Below are 17,569 nucleotides of genomic sequence, written 5' to 3'. Positions count from 1 at the left end.
TATTTTTTTTTTTTTTTTTTTTGGTTTTTCGAGACAGGGTTTCTCTGTGGCTTTGGAGGCTGTCCTGGAACTCGCTTAGTAGTCCAGGCTGGTCTCGAACTCACAGAGATCTGCCTGCCTCTGCCTCCCGAGTGCTGAGATTAAAATACCAACGCCCGGCCGGTATTTTTCTCTTTTTAAACTGAGAAATAATTCATTTATCATAGAAGTCATTCTTTGTGTATGCATGAACGTGTGTGTGTGTGTGTGTGTGTGTGTGTGTGTGTGTGTGTAAAAAGGTCTCCAGTATCCTATTCATCTCCACTTTATTTTGATATTTATTTTCAGCCAGGCATGATGGTTCACATCTTTAACCCTAGTGTTTACGAGGCAGAGGTGAGCAGATCTCTGTGAATTTGAGGCCAGTTTGGTCTACAAAGTAAGAGTTCCAGGCCAGCTGGGGCTACATAGCTAAACCCTGTGTCAAAAAATTTTTTTAAAGATTTATTTTAAATTGTATGTATGTATGCTTGTATGGGCATGTACTCATGAGGGGTGCTCAAGGCATCAGACAGTACTGGGAATTAGCTCAGGTCTTCCGTAAAAGAAGTATGTGTTCTTGAGCACTGAGCCATTTTTCTAGCCCGTTATAAACACAAATACTTTACAGGGGACCCAGTCCACACATGGCTGTGCATATACACATAGGGCAAAAGTTTCATAAAACATGATATACTTATTTTCTAAGCTCTTATACTTTTCAGAAAGCAGCTTATGAACCCTAAACTGATTTTATCATCTTTCTGTGCACTCTATTTACCAGTATAGAGAGAAGGGCAATTCATACTCGGATTACATCTGAAAATACACCCTGAGGTCATCACTCCCAAGCCCAGTCAATACTGATTACTTATCTCACTGCTTTCCAAGCCTTGGAAAGACAGAGTGGTACACAGAGCCCCACTGTCTAAGTCCCACCACTTAAAAGCTGCCCTCCTAGAGTAAAACTTACAACTACAAATCAGCACGCACACACTTTGACATACTTTCCTATATACAGATTAACTAAACAGCATCGCCATTAATCCAACAGCTCCCAGATCATATGGAACTCAGCTGAACAACAGACTTTCGACAACAGATTTAGGTCAAAGCAAACTAATAATAGTAACTTTTTGTGAGACACTATCTCACTGTGTAGCCCAGGCTGTCCCTGAGTTTATAAACTTCCTATCTTTGGCTTCCCAGGTTATGAAAATGATTATATACCAAGATGATTATTTGTAGGACTCAAACAAGATAACTCAGCATGGAATCCATTTCAATATGATTTTATTTAAAAATTTGCAAAGCTGAAGGAGGGATCTACATTTTCGTTAAAAGAAAGCAATTTCACAGTTTATATTCAGCTTTTAGCTTTGCTGAATAATAACAGAAAAGGAAATTTCTGTTCAAGATCCTCAATTCAGCATGCTGAACCAGGCTCCTGGAATCCTGTGGCAAGGTCATTTGCCCCCTGGTCCGAAGTTCATGGCCAGCCCTCTGGCAGTGGGAGGCCAGCTGTCCTCCAGGCAATATGACAAGTCATCTTCCCACTCACGGCCTCTACCAGGGCCCTGAGAACCCTGTGTTTTACAGCTGGAAAAGGTGAAAGGATCCTTAACTTATCACCTGCAACAAATCCAGGTGTACTAAGTCTTGAGGATGACAAGTATAAAATGCTCCGAATGCGTGAGATGCTCTAGGCTTAACAGAACATCTCACGTGTCAAAAAATTAAGTCAAGAAACATGCCTTAGTATTTTAAATGTGACTTTTAAAAAAACAAAAGCAAGATGCACAGCACGATCTTGCGTGTGGCAGGGTAACCCTACTGACGGTAGCTACCGGCGGGCCAGGACGTGGAGGAGAGAGAGCACTGCCACTCTGGTCTGCCCGCAGGGAACACCGCGCTTTCTACCGGGCTACTGAGTTTAGTCTGAGAGAAATAAAGATCCACAAACTAACACCCACGTTACTCTAAACGATGAGGTAGATTTTCTTTTCTAATACGGTAAAGTGAAGACAACAGAAAGTCCAAATAACATTCGATCTTCTTTTTAAAACTTCAGGCTATGATCACGGTCACAAACAATACTTAAGAGACTGCGAGGCGACGAGGTCAGAGGTTATGGGCAGACACGCTATTTACTTGAGATGTTACCGGAGGAGTCAATAATCAGTCTTGGATCAATCAACTCTTTCCAAAGCACAGTGATCTGAGAGAAAACACAAAACATCCAATTTAATCAATTCACTTTGACGTCACATAAATTTTTAAGCTAGAAATTGGAGGTTAGTTAGTAAATTTCTGTGCAGAATGGCTGAATAATAATAACTTCAGCCCGGCAGTAGTGGTGCACGCCTTTAATCCCAGCACTTGGGAGACAGAAGCAGGTGAATCTCTGTGAGTTTGAGACCAGTCTGGTCTACAAGAGCTATTTCCAGGACAGCCTCCGAAGCCACAGAGAAACCCTGTCTGTCTCGAAAAACAAAAACAAACACAAGAATAACTTTAATATCAGCACACTGATTTTAATTACACAGAATGCAGCTAAGTTTTACAGTAAACATCTATCAGCCTTGGTTTAGAGCAGGGAACGGGTGATGAGAAGGAGGCTACGAGGTATCAGAAGAATCTGCCTTATAGACAGGCAGCTCTGAGAGCTAATGGGACCTAGAAGTCAGTATTAGGTGGCTGATCTCCCTTCTGTGCCACTCTGTAGTTCTTACCCTAATCTGCCTAAGACAGGAACTATCACTCAATTTGCCAATAGAGATGCCCAAGCACTTGGCGAGTGAGTGATGAGAGCCATCTAGTGTCAAAAAAGGGAAACTACAGGTTTTCTGCGTGCAGTTTTTCCAGGAACATTATTTCAACAACAACAAAAAATCATACAGTTTAAATATTTCAAACAGGCCAGATGGTGGTGGCGCACACCTTTAATCCCAGCACTTTGGAGGCAGAGGCAGGTGGATCTCTGTGAGTTTGAGGCCAGTCTGGTCTTCAAAGAGAGTTCCAGGACAGTCTCCAAACCTACAGAGAAACCCTGTCTCAAAAAACAAAACAAAACAAAACAAACAAACAACCAAAAAAAACCAACAAGCCCTTCTACTTTAAAAGACACAGGCAGCACACAGTCTGGTTGGGCCTCTAAATACTCAGAGGACAGATAAAACAAGAATTTTCAGCACTGAAATATAAGAGCAAAACAAGCAAAATGTCTCAAATATGAGCACAAAGAGGGAACATTGTCTTAACTATAATCAGACTAAGAAGTTACTGCCAGCAACTGACTTCTGGCTCTGAACAGAGGGAAACACACAGGCCATGCACTCTTGTATGTTAGGGCTGGCAAGATGGCTCAACAGGTAAGGGTGCCTGGGGCCAAGCCTGGCAGCCTGAGTTCAATCCCCAGAATCCACGTGGTGGAAGGAGAGAACAGACAACTGAAAGTTGGCTTCTGACATCCACATGCATGGGGTGACGCACGCGTGAAAGTGCACACACACGCGCACACGCAAACTAAATAAATGTAACTTAAACATTAAAATATGTTATTAGAGGACAGAATCACCATGTTATGTCATTCTTTATGCCATCTATGCCCCTTAGGTCAGGACTGGGGAATCTGAGGGACAGTAACAATTGGTAATGACAGAGGCTTCTGAGCTCGTGTTTCTTCTTGATCTGAGTCTGGTCACGTGGCTAAGCTCAAGCTATAGCAATGACTCTCAGGGTATTTGGTAATATGAAGTCTAACATATGGCCCTCTCCTATGGGAACCTACACAACTAGAATTTTCATCTAATGCTATGCTTTTATACAAGGGCGGTATTTGTGTGACTTGTCATGTGGGCTCTAGGAGGCTCGTGGTAGCTCTCTGCTTTGGAACTTGGCACTTGCCTGCTACTCCACAGAAAGACTGAAGGCTGGCTTACCCTCCTCTCTGGCTCCTCCACAGGAAGACTGAAGGCTGGCTTACCCTTCTCTCTAGCTACTCCACAGGAAGACTGAAGGCTCGCTTACCCTCCTCTCTGGCTCCTCCACAGGAAGACTGAAGGCTCGCTTACCCTCCTCTCTGGTTACCCCACAGGAAGCCTGAAGGCTGGCTTACCCTCCTCTCTTGTGTCACAGCGTACTCCACCACCTCAGTCCCGTTTTCATTGTGATAGACCAAATCAAACTTCCCAGGTTCTTTCAAAGCTGAAAGCAGAGGGTAGAAAAACAGTTAAGTCATTTCTCTGTGGTTAAGTGCTGAAACCCTCATAGGGATTTCAACACTGGGACACTGGTGTGAAAGCTGGGGACAAACAGGAAAGTGTGGTGTACCGCTACAGAAGACGCGACCCTGTGCCAGCAACAGGGTTTTCTTATCATTTATCAGACATGAGCTTCCCTTCGTCAGAATGGCACTGGCTGGCTTGAAAAACCCACCAAGTACACCCAGTATAGAATATGCAACCACAAGATAATCCCAAAAGATAATCTTTGTTTCACAAGTGACGGTATGGAATGTTGAGGTTTTCAAAAACTCATGTATGCCTGAACTCAGAAACATGATCAGGCTTCAGCCTGGCACAGTAATGTGGGATCAGAAAAATGTTCATACGATGCAATGAAGCCATCAGTAATTGACGGGCAAAACTGTGATCCTCTGAAAAATCTTTTTAAAATAGTCATCAAGCCGGGAGGTGATGGTGTATATCTTTAATCCCAGCAGTTGGGAGGCAGAGGCAGTCAGATGTCTGTGATTTGAGGCCAGCCTGATCCACAGAGTGAGTTCCAGGATAGGCTCTAAAGCTACAGAGAACCTGTCTCAAAAAAACTTTAAAAAAAAAAAATTGATCAAAACAGTGAAAATCTCACCAGGGATGCAGCTCAGTTGGTAGAATGTTGGTCTAGTATCACAAAGCCTGGGGTTCAATTGTTCAATTCCCGGCACCCCATAACACTAGGCATGGTTGTGGCCATCTGTAACCCTAGCACTCGGAAGAATCAGAGTTCATCATTGGCTACATAGCAAGTTCCATACAGGGATCTCCAAGACTCCAGTCAAAAGGGGAGGAGGAGCAGTGAAGGGTTCAGCAAACAGTGCTCACTGCACCAGCCTGGAAACCTGGGTTTGGTCCCCCAGACCCACATGGTAGAAGGAAAGAAAAACTCTTACAAGTTTCCCTGACTGCCTCAGCCCCCCTCACAGCAAACATGTTTTAAAAAAAATGGGAGAGGGGGGACACAGGAGATATTAGAGGGAGTGGGAGAGGTGTAAAAATAATGTGAATACAGTCTCACATATGAAATTCTCCAAAACAAACAAAAAACCCTGCAACTAAAACAAACATACCAACAAAACCCAAACCTTTTTTTTTTTTTTTTTGGTTTTTCGAGACAGGGTTTCTCTGTAGCTTAGGAGGCTGTCCTGGAACTCTGTAGACCAGGCTGGCCTCGAACTCACAGAGATCCGCCTGCCTCTGCCTCCCGAGTGCTGGGATTAAAGGCGTGCGCCACCAACGCCCGGCTCAAAACCCCCAAACTTTAAAATCCTTAATATATAAAGAAATTAAAACTAGCAAACGCACATTGTGCGCTTGGATCTAGAAGAGTAGACACTAGGGCTGGAGAGATGGCTCAGGGGTTAAGAACACTGACTGCTCTCCCAGGTTTGACTCCCGGCACCCACACGGCAGCTCACAACTGTCTGTAGTTCCAGTTCTGTGGCAAAATACCAATGCACATAAAAAGTAAAAAATAAAGAAGGGGGCTGGAGAGATGGCTCAGAGGTTAAGAGCACTGACTGCTCTTCCAGAGGTCTTGAGTTCAATTCCCAGCAACCACATGGTAGCTGACAACCATCTACAATTCAATCTGGTGTATATGTAATTAATAAATAAAATCTTAAAAAAAAATAAATAAAGAAGAGTAGACACTGAAAACTAAAGTGTTTGCTTCTCTGAGTGGACAGATGCTGCCTCCTACAGCTTTCTCACAGCCTTCCGTGCCTTGTGGGCGGGCATGCGTCCTTCAAAGCTCGGATCTTCTGATACCATTTGGCAGCTCAGTTCTGACAAGTTTTTTTTGTCTCGTTTGTTTGTTTTGTTGTTTTTGAGACAGGGTTTCTCTGTGTAGCTCTGGCTGTCCAGGAACTCATTCTGTAGACGGCCTCAAATTCATAGAGACCCACCTGCCTCTGCTTCCCAAATGCTGGCATTAAAGGGGTACGCCACCACCCAGCTTCCTTTCAACCTTTTATAGCTGATCCACGCAAACAGTTGAGTGGAAGTTTTTATGTAACCTCCCCGAGTCAGCATTCAGTTTAGGTTTCCTAGAAGTAACCATTTTTACAGTTCATGTTCACTAGTACTTATAATCTGCCAGAGTGTATAATGACAGTTTTAAGAACCAGCCCAATGTCTCCATCCAAGGAGAAGGTGCACAGGCCCCCAGGGCTACAGTGTGCTGACAGATAGTGGAGAGCAGTGTATGGCACCTAATCCTGAGGCCAGGCGAGTGGAGGCCAAGGGAGAGCACAGTTCTAGCTGTGAGAATGCTTAGAGTGCAGCGATATGGAATCTAAGGCCCCACGTTTGTTTCTAAGGACTCACCTGGTAAGGATGAGAGGACTTCTATATCCACTTGCTGGGTCTCTGGGTCATGGCTTAATATTTTTCCTTCCTTCCAAAAATAAAAGACCAGGTCAAAGCATTGTAACGTACTAAAGGTCAGTAAGTAAGTAGACTGGGAAATGGCTACTTACATGTAATATAAATTTGTCTCAACAAATTAACATGTAGGGAAATAAAAACAAACAATGGCGTGATAAACACTCTACCTGAATATAAAGAAATATTGTTGGAGGTAAAATAGAGACACATTAGTTATGACTGACGGATACCTACAGCACTTGGCAAAAGAAACAATTATAGCAGGCCCCAAACTGATGGACTGAGGGGAGAAAGTAGACTAAAGCAATGTGTTCAAGAGAGGACTAGCATCATAGCTTCCATCGCGAGCTACACATAAACAGTGGCGCTTCGGGGCCTGGCATTGTTGGGGCCACTCTAAAGCATGCACAGGGACAGGAAGCCACTCTGTCATTGAAAAGGTCATACCTGCTACTTCCCAGGTCTCCAGGTTTAAAAGCTGGTTCCCAGATGTACTGAAGTTGGGTGTGATGGTGCATGCTTGTAATCCAAGCACATCAGAGGCAGACAACATAAGGGCTATGATTTGAGGCTAAGACTCTGCCCCTCAAAAATTTAAAAGGTGGGGGCTGGAGAGATAACTCAGTGGTTAAGAGTACTGTCTGCTCTTCCAGATGACCTGGGTTCAATTCCCAACATCCATATGGTAGCTCACAACTGTCTGTAACTCCAGTTTCAAGGGCTTCGACAGTCTCATAGACATGAATGCAGGCAAAACACTGGCTGAAATCCCTGCTTACCCCTGCACAGGCCAGGAAACCTAGTCTGCCCCACTTCCCCAGCACCCCACCCTACCCTATCCCCAGGCACCGAGAATATTCTGAACCAAGGAATGGCACCAAAAGCCCAGTGACCCATCTCTGGTAGCTGATGCAACCCACCTTTCTGACATGACCAGCCCACCCAAATGCCTGCCCAGGGATTTAGTTTCTGACCATACTTGGGCACAATTCCAGCACATGGCTGGCATGTCATCAACCCCCACCTATAGAAATCCCCCCACCTTAGCTCAGGCACATGACTTCTCTGGCCCTGTTTGCTGGGACCCATGAGCCTACCTGAAAGCAGCACCCAATAAACCTGTATTTATCTGCTTTAAATCTGGTCTGGTCTGACTTTTGCATCAGCAGAAACATACCAAATACCAAAATACATAAAATAAAAATAAATAAATCATAAAAAAACTTAAACCAGGCATAGTGGTGTGCCCTTTAATCCTAGCACTTGGGAGACAGAGGCAGGGGGTGTCTCTGAGTTCAAAGCCAGCCTTGTCTATGGAGTGAGTTCCAAGACAGTCAGTGCTGCACAAAGAAATCCTGTTTCGAAAAACAAACAAAAACGTAAAAAGAGGACCCACTGCTCTGCCCATATAGGTGAAAACGGTGAGACAAATGGGCAGCTGTGGAGCCTCACACTAAGGCCAACCAATGAGCTCTTTTTTGTTGTTGTTTGTAAGATAAGGTTTCTTTGTGTAAAAACCCTGGCTGATCTGGAACTTGATTTGTAGACCAGGCTGGTGTCAGACTCACAGAGATCCTCCTGCCTCTGCGAGTGTTGGGATTATAAAGGCGTGCACCACCAACGCCCAGCTAGCTCCTTACTGCTGAGCAGTTCCTCCAGCGCCACCACTCAGTACCCACCCTTTCTCTCTGGGCACAGACAAGAGATGCTTTTTATTTACTTACTCATCTTGTCTTTATGTAACTATTTATTTACTCTTGAGACAGGCCCTGAGTTCGAACCTGGGAAGCACAACAGTCCCTGTACTCCACAACGAGCTCACCCTTCTCATCCTGTTCTTCTCAAGTGTCAGCAACAGAAGACTGGGAGACTTCACAGTGACACTTGTAAAACGTCCACAGGACTTTCACTCCCTTTATGACATTACTTACCAAAAATGTCTATTATTATCCATGCAAGGGCTATTCAAATATATCAGTACTTCATTTTTTTTTTTTTTTTTTTTTTTTGGTTTTTCGAGACAGGGTTTCTCTGTGGCTTTGGAGGCTGTCCTGGAACTAGCTCTTGTAGACCAGGCTGGCCTGGAACTCACAGAGATCCGCCTGCCTCTGCCTCCCAAGTGCTGGGATTAAAGGCGTGTGCCACCAACGCCCGGCTCAGCACATTTTTAAAATATTTTTTATGTAGGAGTGCTGTATCTGCATGTATACCTGCTTGCCAGAAGAGGGCATCAGATCCCATTATGAATGGTTGTAATCCACCACATGGGTGCCGGGAATTGAACTCAGAACCTCTGCAAGAGCAGCCAGTGCTCTTAACCACTGAGCCACCACATGGGTGCCGGGAATTGAACTCAGGACCTCTGCAAGAGCAGCCAGTGCTCTTAACCACTGAGCCATCTGGCCCCATGCCCCATCTATTTAAAATATTTGGAAACAAGATCTCCCTGTGTCAGCCCAGTTTGCTTCAGATTCAAAATTCTCCTGCCTCAGCCTCCTGAGTGCCAGGGTTAAAGGGATACTGCTACACCGAACAAGTTTCTGACATACTGACAATTTAATCTTTTCATTTTTTTTCTCTTTTTAATGAACTAGCTGCGAACTCCTAGGCTCAAGAGGACATCCTGCCTCAGCCTCCTGAGTAAGGTAGACAACAGGAACACCTCACCACACAGTTAACTTCATTGTGCCCATACAAACAGTCTTACCTTGTAGTCAGAGACATCAGGAGAGTAGTCCGACGTGAGTTCCAAAAGCTAAAAAAGAAGACAAATCCTGCGAGTCCACAACCCCTCCAGACCCTCACTCTCCTGGGCCTGCCCCCCTCCTACCCCAGGAACGGGTGCCATGCAGAGCTGCACACTCCCACCCACCTGGCGCCCCACCATGACTTCTGACAAGGGCAGACGGTTTTTGTGGACATTACTTAGTAAGATTCACAAAGTAAGTTTTGTGTGTTTGTGGGGGGATGGGAATCTTGCCTTTGTTGTAGTTGGTGCTGTTTTAACATATACCTTAAATGCAATCTTTTCACCGACTTGAGGGGCAGCTGCCAACAGTGGCAATAGACTATAGTCCTTCTTGTGTGTTTCTACAGGATTCTGGAAAACAGTCACATGACTTTGTTAGCTGGTGAGAAAAGAGGAACCCATGGCATACCATGGAGCTGAGACACACTCCACGGGGAGGGGGGGGCAACTCAAACAATGAATAGTTACCTGGATCACAGTGGACGAGTTCGTTAGGATGTCATTTAACTGTTTCTGCTTCTGACTCTCAGAGTTTCTATTGAAGATACAGGAGACAGCAGGCCCTCGGCCTCGACCTCGGCCCCGTACACCCCGGCCCCTCAGCCCCTTCCCCAACAAGAAGTCCTCTCCTCGACCCCATCCTCTTCCCAGGCTGGTGGGGACAGGCACACTGGGAGGAGGACCAGGAGCTTGCCTGCCTCTGCTCGACTCAGAAGGCTTCCAGCCCATAACCCCGGGAGTCTGCAATGTCAGCCCTGGACACCCTTGCCCTGCAAAGAGACCGGCTGTCTTTAAGAAGTCCGAGGCGCCCTCAGGGATGTTCTTGGACATCACGAACTGGTCTTCCGACTCGGAACTGGAGTCTGAACTGGACGACGAGCTTCTGATGGCCTTGCCCTTGCCGGAGCTGCAGGGAAAGGCGGGCTTCGAGGGCTGTCTGTTGGCAGCGGCAGTTTTTACAGCAGGCCCATCTTTCAACAGCTCAGCTGAGAGTGTCTCTGAAAAGGTGACCCCAGGCACTGTGACACTGCAGTGGCCATCGCTGACCGATTCTGGACAAGAATCAGACTCTGACAGGTAGCCTGAGCCCCCTTTTGGCCCCGTGCTGCTTTTCCTCCGGGCTTTGGTGAGGCTGCTTCTGGGGGAGACTTTGGGGGAGCCCTTGGGCGAGTTGCAGTTGTGTGGGCTCCACTCCTTGGGCGCCTGTGTTTTGGGAGACTTGGGGGCCTTGGTCTGCTTCTTATGTTCACATTTCTCCTTTCTCTTGGGCGACTTCTTCCTGGCCTCTTCCTCCTCCTCTGCTGGGCTCCTTGTCACTTTGTTTTTCCTCTTGCTTTTCGTCCTCCCCACCCCCACCTCATCTGGAACAGGCTTTGTTTCCAGGTCCAAGGCCTTCTCTTTATAGCTGCTGTCCTCTAGCTTCCGCCAGTGCTTCTTGGAGCACTTGTAACCCAGGTCCACTTCTTCACTGTCCACCAACTTAAAAGCCCGCTTCTTTGCTTTTCTGGGTAGAAAATTCGAGTCACCGCCATTGCTTACTACGAAATTCTCAGGGAGCTCTCCCTCTTCTAACTTAACCCTGTCAAGAGAAGACAGCAAGCAGTTACATACAGCCAAGACTGCAGACTGTGTAACTTAGGGATGAAGACGACACAAAATGACCACAACTCTTTCATTAGCTGGCCTGGAACTTGCTAGGCACAACAGGCTGGCCTCCAACTCACAGAGCTCCACTGTCTCTTCTTCCTGAGTGCTGGGATTAAAGGCAGTATGGTCATGCCTGGCTCATCGTGGATAGTTTTAGTAACTTAATAGCTACTGCGTCCCACACATGTTTTTTCTAACTTAAATCACCAACAAACTAGGCTATCTTTCATTTCAGAGGTCCCAAAACTACAACTCAAACAGGTACCTGCCCAAGATCCACAGCTGGTAAGTAGTAGGAGGCTATTCCAACCTTGGCTTGCCTATCTTCAAAAAAAATTTTTAATACAATATAACATTTACTTATTGACAATTTCATTCATAGATACAGTTTATTCCAATCACATTGACACACAAACACTAGCTTCCAACTTCTCTCAGATAACCCCAACTTCATGCCCCCTTTTTCTTAATTCACAATCTTTGTACTGTGTGTGTTAGCCATTCTAAAAGGTGAACATATTAACCATCCAGTTTTGCTTTAGAATGAGTAAAACATAAACTGAACTTGAGTGTACTAACAGTTAAGTAAATAAGGAAAATGTGGTGCACATATGGATAATGGAATATTACTCAGTTGTAAAAAAGGTACATCATTTGCATCAATATGGATGGAATTAGAAGGGAGTTTGCTAAATTAAATCAACTACAAAAGACAAATGTCATACATATTCATTTATATGAAGACTTTAAAATAAAAGAGCTCAAAGAGGTAGAAAACAGAATAGGAACCCAAGGAGGTTGTAGGGACAGGTAAGAGAAACATGTACACTGATAGAAAAGACGGAATTCTAATGTTCCTCCATAGTATAGACAACAAAGGTGGACAACAATTAACTATCACCAAAGAGCTACAAGAGAGGATTTTCTTTTTTCCTTTCTTTCTTTTTTTTTTTTTTGGTTTTTACGAGACAGGGTTTCTCTGTGGCTTTGGAGGCTGTCCTGGAACTCACTTTGTAGACCAGGCTGGCCTCGAACTCACAGAGATCCGCCCGCCTCTGCCTCCCGAGTGCTGGGATTAAAGGCTTGCGCCACCAACGCCCGGCCTTTCTTTCTTTCTTAAGAACACTGGTAGCTTTGGGTGGCTTTAACTCCATGTGTAGACCAGGCTGAACTCAGAGATTTACCTCTCTCTGCTACCTTAGTGTTGGGACTAAAGACTTATCTAGAGAGAACTTTTAATGTTACCAATATTAAAAAAAAAAAGAAAAAAGATACGATAATCGATTTTGATCTGATCATTACATATTATATATATGCATACCTTGAAATGACACATTGTACCCTACAAATAAATAAAATAACTATATGGTAATAAAACATTTAAAATAAAAATTGTTTCCTATTTCTGCTTAGATTGTGAATAGTTACAGCTACCTGTCTGATCCATGACAGTTTGTAATCGTTAATTTTATGTCCACCTGGCAAGGCTATGGGGTGCTCAGCTCAGACCCTGTGTCTATGGCTTTTCTGAAGGAGTTTCTGGGAGAGAGTCCCACCAAAACCTCAAGACTGAATGAAGGGCTGCTTGTTTCAAGACCCCTCTCTGCTCTCTCTGCTGCAGGTACCTAAGACTCTCTTTCTCCTCCTTCCTTCCTTCCTTCCTTCCTTCCTTCCTTCCTTCCTTTCTTGTTATTGTTTTCAAGACAGGGTTTCTCTTTTGGCTGTCCTGGAACTCTGCAGAACAGGCTAACCTCCAACTCAGAGATCCCAAGTGCTGGGATGAAAGGCGTGCGCCACCACTATCTGGTGACTGTACTTCTCTCTCAACTCTAAAGAGTTGTCTGAGTGTGTGTTCACGCACTCCAGGACCAGAGGAGACTGCTGGATCACCTACAACTGGACATACAAGAGGTTGTCAATCACTGTGCATGGCTGCTAGGAACCAAACTCAAATCTACAGAGCAGCCAGAGCTCTGAACTGCTGAGCCGTCCCCCCAGCCCCTCTACTTCTCGGTCCATTTCTCTTGCCTTTCCTCACTGTCCTCACTCATCATTCTTTGCAATGGGAGCTGGTGAACTTAGCTCTGACCCAGTAAATGGCTAATATGCTCACTTTGGTAGTACGTCTACTAAAACTACAGTGACACAGAGAAGACTCACATGGCCCCCATACAAGAATGACAGACAAATGTGTGCAGCACTCCATACTTTTCATATCACCCCCTCCAAGACTCAGGAGACATCAAAGAGGAGAAGTGGAGAAATAACACAAGGCCAAGGGGAGATGTGCAGCAAAAGGATGTCTTCCGACATGACACAGCACTGCACTCATGGACTCACTGTAGTAGGTTATGTGTCAAGAGCTGTACAGGACTGGGCCTCTCACCATCTCATCTGGATGTGAGGTGCGTCAATGCGACCCCAGCCCTCCCTGAGGAACAGACTATTCAAAACAAACAGGACTAAGTAAATTGTCTCCCCAGTGCCTCAATCAATAGAGTGCCTGCTGTGCAAAGCATGAGAACCTAGATATCTGTATCTGATTGATCGTAGCATTGGGGAAACGGAGACGGACAGAGACAGGCAGAGCCCTAGAGCTCACTGGCCAGGTCAGCCTAACCTGGCTCCAGGTTCAGTGAGAGACCCTGTCTCAGAAAAACGTAATTGAAAAAGGCATCAACCTCTACATAAATTTACATAAATGCATGCACATCTGGTGCATATGTGCACATACACAAACAAGACACAGACATATATACACATAGTGAATCTGTCAGGGAAGACAATTATAAGGAGTAAGTAGCTGGGCGGTGGTGGCACACCCCTTTAATCCCAGCACTCGGGAGGCAGAGGCAGGCGGATCTCTGTGAGTTGAGGCCGAGCTGAACCGACAGCCTCCAAAACGATACAGAGAAACCCTGTCTCGTAAAAACCAAAAAAAAAAAAAAAAAAAAAGGAGTAAGTAAAACCCCAAATTTTCACATTTAGTTGCTTTTCACTAATTAAAACATTTTGAGATTTTCTTTATTACTTTTTTGTCTGGGTGTTTTGACGTTTGTGTGTGCAGTATCCATGAAGGCCAAAAGAGGGTGTCAGAGACTGCTGGGACTTTGGTGGGTTATCATGTAGGCACTGGGACCTGAACCCTGAACCTGGGTGCTCAAGAGAGCAAACAGTGCTCTTAACTACTGAGTCATCTACTAGCCCTTACACGTAGGTTTGTTTGTCTGTGTCTGTGATCTACATCATTTGCCAGCAAGGTTCGCTTCAATCCACCTCTCTAGCTCCCTGGACCCTAGGGCCTCAGGAATACTAGTTAGGCAAGCACTTATTCAGCTACAGAGCTACATTCTCCGGCCCACAGAGGTAACATTTTCCCAACGTAACTGTTGATTTGAGGCATTTAGGAGCAATTTCCTTGCAACAGTTTTCGTTGTTGTTTTTAACATAGTTATAAGAACTTAATTTGGCCAAAACAATACAGAGAAACCCTGTCTCCAAAAAAACCAAAAAAAAAAAAAAAAAAAAAAAAAAGAACGTAATTTGGGCTGGAGCAGTTAAGATCACCACCTGATTTTCCAGAGGTCCTGAGTTCAATTCCCAAAAGCCACATAGTGGCTCACAACCATCTATAATGGAATCTGATGGCTTCTTTTTTGTTGTTTGTTTTTTTTGGGGGGGGTCGGTTTTTCGAGGCAAGGTTTTTCTGGATAGCTTTGGAGCCTGTCCCGGAACTAGCTCCTGTACATGTACACCAGGCTGGTAGGGAACTCAGCATGAATCCACCTGCTTCTGCCTCCCAAGTGCTGGGACTAAAGGCGTGCGCCACCACCGCCCTGCCTAATACCTTCTGACATCCCAGACATACAATAAATAAATAAATTAAATTAAATAAATGCCGGGAGTTGGTGGCGCACTCCTTTAATCCCAACTCTCGGGAGGCAGAGACAGGCGGATCTCTGTGAGTTTGAGACCAGCCTGGTCTACAGATCGAGATCCAGGACAGTCTCCAAAACAAAAGAGAAACCCTGTCTCGAAAAACCAAAAGAAAAAAGAAGACATTACTATCCTTTCTTCCGCTTTGGTCTCCTGCACCAAGCGCAGCCCCCAGAAGGCGGGTTTGTGGCACATCTGCGCCACGCGTACAGCACACAGAGCGACCACGGGCCCTGCCCTTGAGCTTCAGAGCCGCTCCAAGTCTAGGCCCCCCGGGATGAGAAGCATCCCAGGGAAGGATGCTCCGGCCCTGGCTGGACCACTCAGGATCTCTGGCGTGTGCCTCTCTGCAGTTAGCTCGTCACCCGGGACCGTGGTCGCGCGGTGCAGCAGGCGCGCCCCCGCCCGCACAGCCCAGCCGCCCCCGCGCCGCGCGCTCCGGCACACCTGAGGCAGTCGTTGTCTCTCACCAGGCGCGCGCTCTCGGCGGGGGGTAATAGGCCCCCTTCCAGGTAGAGGCCCAGGAGCGCCCCGGAACTGAAGCCGAAGCGCTGGCGGATGAGACTGATGAGATCCGTGACAACTCGGCATCTATTCAGGTCTACCAGAAGCCAGAAGACCGTGCAGTGCGGCGTGGCCGGAGGCGGATACTCAAATTGAAGCCGTAGCCTAACCGTCTCGGAGGCTGCCATCTTGCTCATGCTCAACGGAAGCCGAGAGGTTCCACGGGGCTACGGAGAGGCGTGCTCTGGCGGCTCGCCGCTCCCGGCAGGCCGCTGGCGCGCGCCGCCTAGAGGCGCAAGTACGTGCTGCAGGCTCCCGTCGTGAGCTCCAGCTACTCCATTCTTTCTGAGGTCTGAATATATACAAGCATCTGCCACGATGTCTCCTAAGATATAGGTTCGTGTATGGGAAAAAAATAAGGCCTGCAAAAATAGTAAGCAGCCTGAGCCGGGCGTTGGTGACGCACGCCTTTAATCCCATCACTCGGGAGGCAGAGGCAGGCAGATCTCTGTGAATTCGAGGCCAGCCTGGTCTACAAAGTGAGTTTCAAGACAGCCTCCAAAGCCACAGAGAAACCCTGTCTTGAAAAACTAAAAAAATAAAAATAAAAATAAAAAAATAAGGCCTGTAAAAATAATAAGCAGCCTGACCCTGTAATAGGATTTTTACCTTTACGACACAAGAGTCAGGAATGCCCAAAATCCACATGTGTTGTTTGTCCAGGCAGAATCAGAGGGGTTTTATGTCTAAAACATACAAAAGCACACGTCCTTGGGGCCTCAGGGGTTCTGTGTGGCCATGACCAGATCAAGCGTGCTCTCCTTAACTTGAGGCAGAAAAATCGTGAAAGTGTTAAGGCACAAGTGGAGAATCAGAAAGTTAAATAAATATGAAGCTTTGTAAAATAATTAAAACAAGGCTTGTTCTCTAAAAGCAAACAAACAAAGGGAATATAGCACAGTTGATAGAGTGATTTCCTAGCGTGCATGTGGAATAAGGTGCAAAGTTCTAAGTTATGACTCTTATTCTTATTTGGAAATTTAAAACATTTTTAATGTTCAGAGAAGTTAACTAACCTGTGAATGGATGGGACTTGGCAGTTAGTAGGCACACTGAAAAAAAAATTCTTATGATTCTAAACCTGTAGGTCTTCCATTACTTTCTTTTGATGTTGGGGTCAAAGCTGAAGAGTTGTATTATACATGCTAGGGAAATGTCTTATCCCGCAGCTACGGCCCAGCTCTACATTACCAGTACAGTTATTAGTGGTGCACAGCTAATCACAATAACATAAAACAAAGTGGGGCATGGTAGCCACGCCTTTAATCCCGTGCATTGGGGAGGCAGAGGCAGGCAGATATTTGTGAGTTCAAGGTCAGACTTGTCTACAAAGTGAGTTCCAGATCAGCCAGAGCTACACAGAGAAACCCTGTCTCTGAAAAACTATTAAAACAAAAAACAGCATAGATTAGTGACACAATAATGAAACAGAAAGTGAAATGGACACAATGGGGCTCCCTCCTGGACCTCAGATTGGGCACAAACCACACACAACACCTGTTTTCACAGAGAGATTCTTTATTAAGTGGGAAAGAAAAGTTAAAACAACTGCTCTCTGAATCAGGCAGAAAAACAGCAGCAAATGACCTTGCAGGTGTAAGCTTTAAGAGGGGAAAAAAAGTGGGGTCTGTGTTAGAATGGGCTAGGATGTGGTGACAGAGGAGGCGATTGGGAAGGGGACAAGGAAAAGGTATAGGGCAAAAGGAGCCAAGGAAAAACACCCCGACCCTGACTTGACTCCAAGATCAGGGCCAAGAACTTAAAATCTCACCGATCCCTGAGCTTGCCCCAGAATCAGGCCACAAAACCCCACGGATCCCAAGCCACCCTGAAGGCTTTGTCACCCCCTCCCCAAGAAACCCTAGTAGGCTCTGCATTCTATTGAGCTTGTGGCTGTTCCTCATCCAAAAGGCACCTGCTCTCCTGGATGTTTCCTTCCCAATAAGTCTTTTGAGTGAGGTTTGTTGTGTGGTGTGACACTTTCACTGGA

The 17,569-nt window shown here is 45.7% G+C and overlaps 1 protein-coding gene and 1 non-coding gene across 2 annotated transcripts; one reads left to right on the top strand and one right to left on the bottom strand.

Moving 5' to 3' along the window:
* Positions 1-1,294: 1,294 nt before the first annotated feature.
* On the bottom strand, positions 1,295-15,739 carry Coil (coilin). Its single transcript, XM_040749460.1, has 7 exons — positions 15,463-15,739; positions 9,901-11,011; positions 9,697-9,783; positions 9,391-9,438; positions 6,624-6,693; positions 4,136-4,224; positions 1,295-2,236 (listed from the first exon to the last, which is right to left on the bottom strand). Exons 1-7 carry the CDS (start codon positions 15,714-15,716, stop codon positions 2,162-2,164), a joined length of 1,734 nt encoding a protein of 577 aa, XP_040605394.1. The 5' UTR covers positions 15,717-15,739; the 3' UTR covers positions 1,295-2,161.
* LOC121141631 lies at positions 13,185-13,291 on the top strand. Its single transcript, XR_005878599.1, has one exon. It is a non-coding gene; the product is annotated as a U6 spliceosomal RNA (small nuclear RNA).
* Positions 15,740-17,569: the final 1,830 nt, after the last annotated feature.

The sequence above is a fragment of the Mesocricetus auratus genome, unplaced genomic scaffold (genome assembly GCF_017639785.1).
Source record: "Mesocricetus auratus isolate SY011 unplaced genomic scaffold, BCM_Maur_2.0 Super-Scaffold_100007, whole genome shotgun sequence".
In the NCBI taxonomy this organism is placed as follows: Eukaryota; Metazoa; Chordata; class Mammalia; order Rodentia; family Cricetidae; genus Mesocricetus; species Mesocricetus auratus.
This window is presented reverse-complemented; position numbering and strand designations above follow the sequence as displayed.

Excerpts from the sequence above, each read along its gene's own strand:
- Coil (XM_040749460.1), bottom strand. The coding sequence starts at position 15,716 with ATGAGCAAGATGGCAGCCTCCGAGACGGTTAGGCTACGGCTTCAATTT. Across the intron at positions 6,694-9,390 it reads CTGATGTCTCTGACTACAAG|GAAGGAAAAATATTAAGCCA; the intron begins GTAAGACTGTTT and ends TATTTTTGGAAG. Across the intron at positions 2,237-4,135 it reads CTGTGACACAAGAGAGGAGG|ATCACTGTGCTTTGGAAAGA; the intron begins GTAAGCCAGCCT and ends GTTTTCTCTCAG.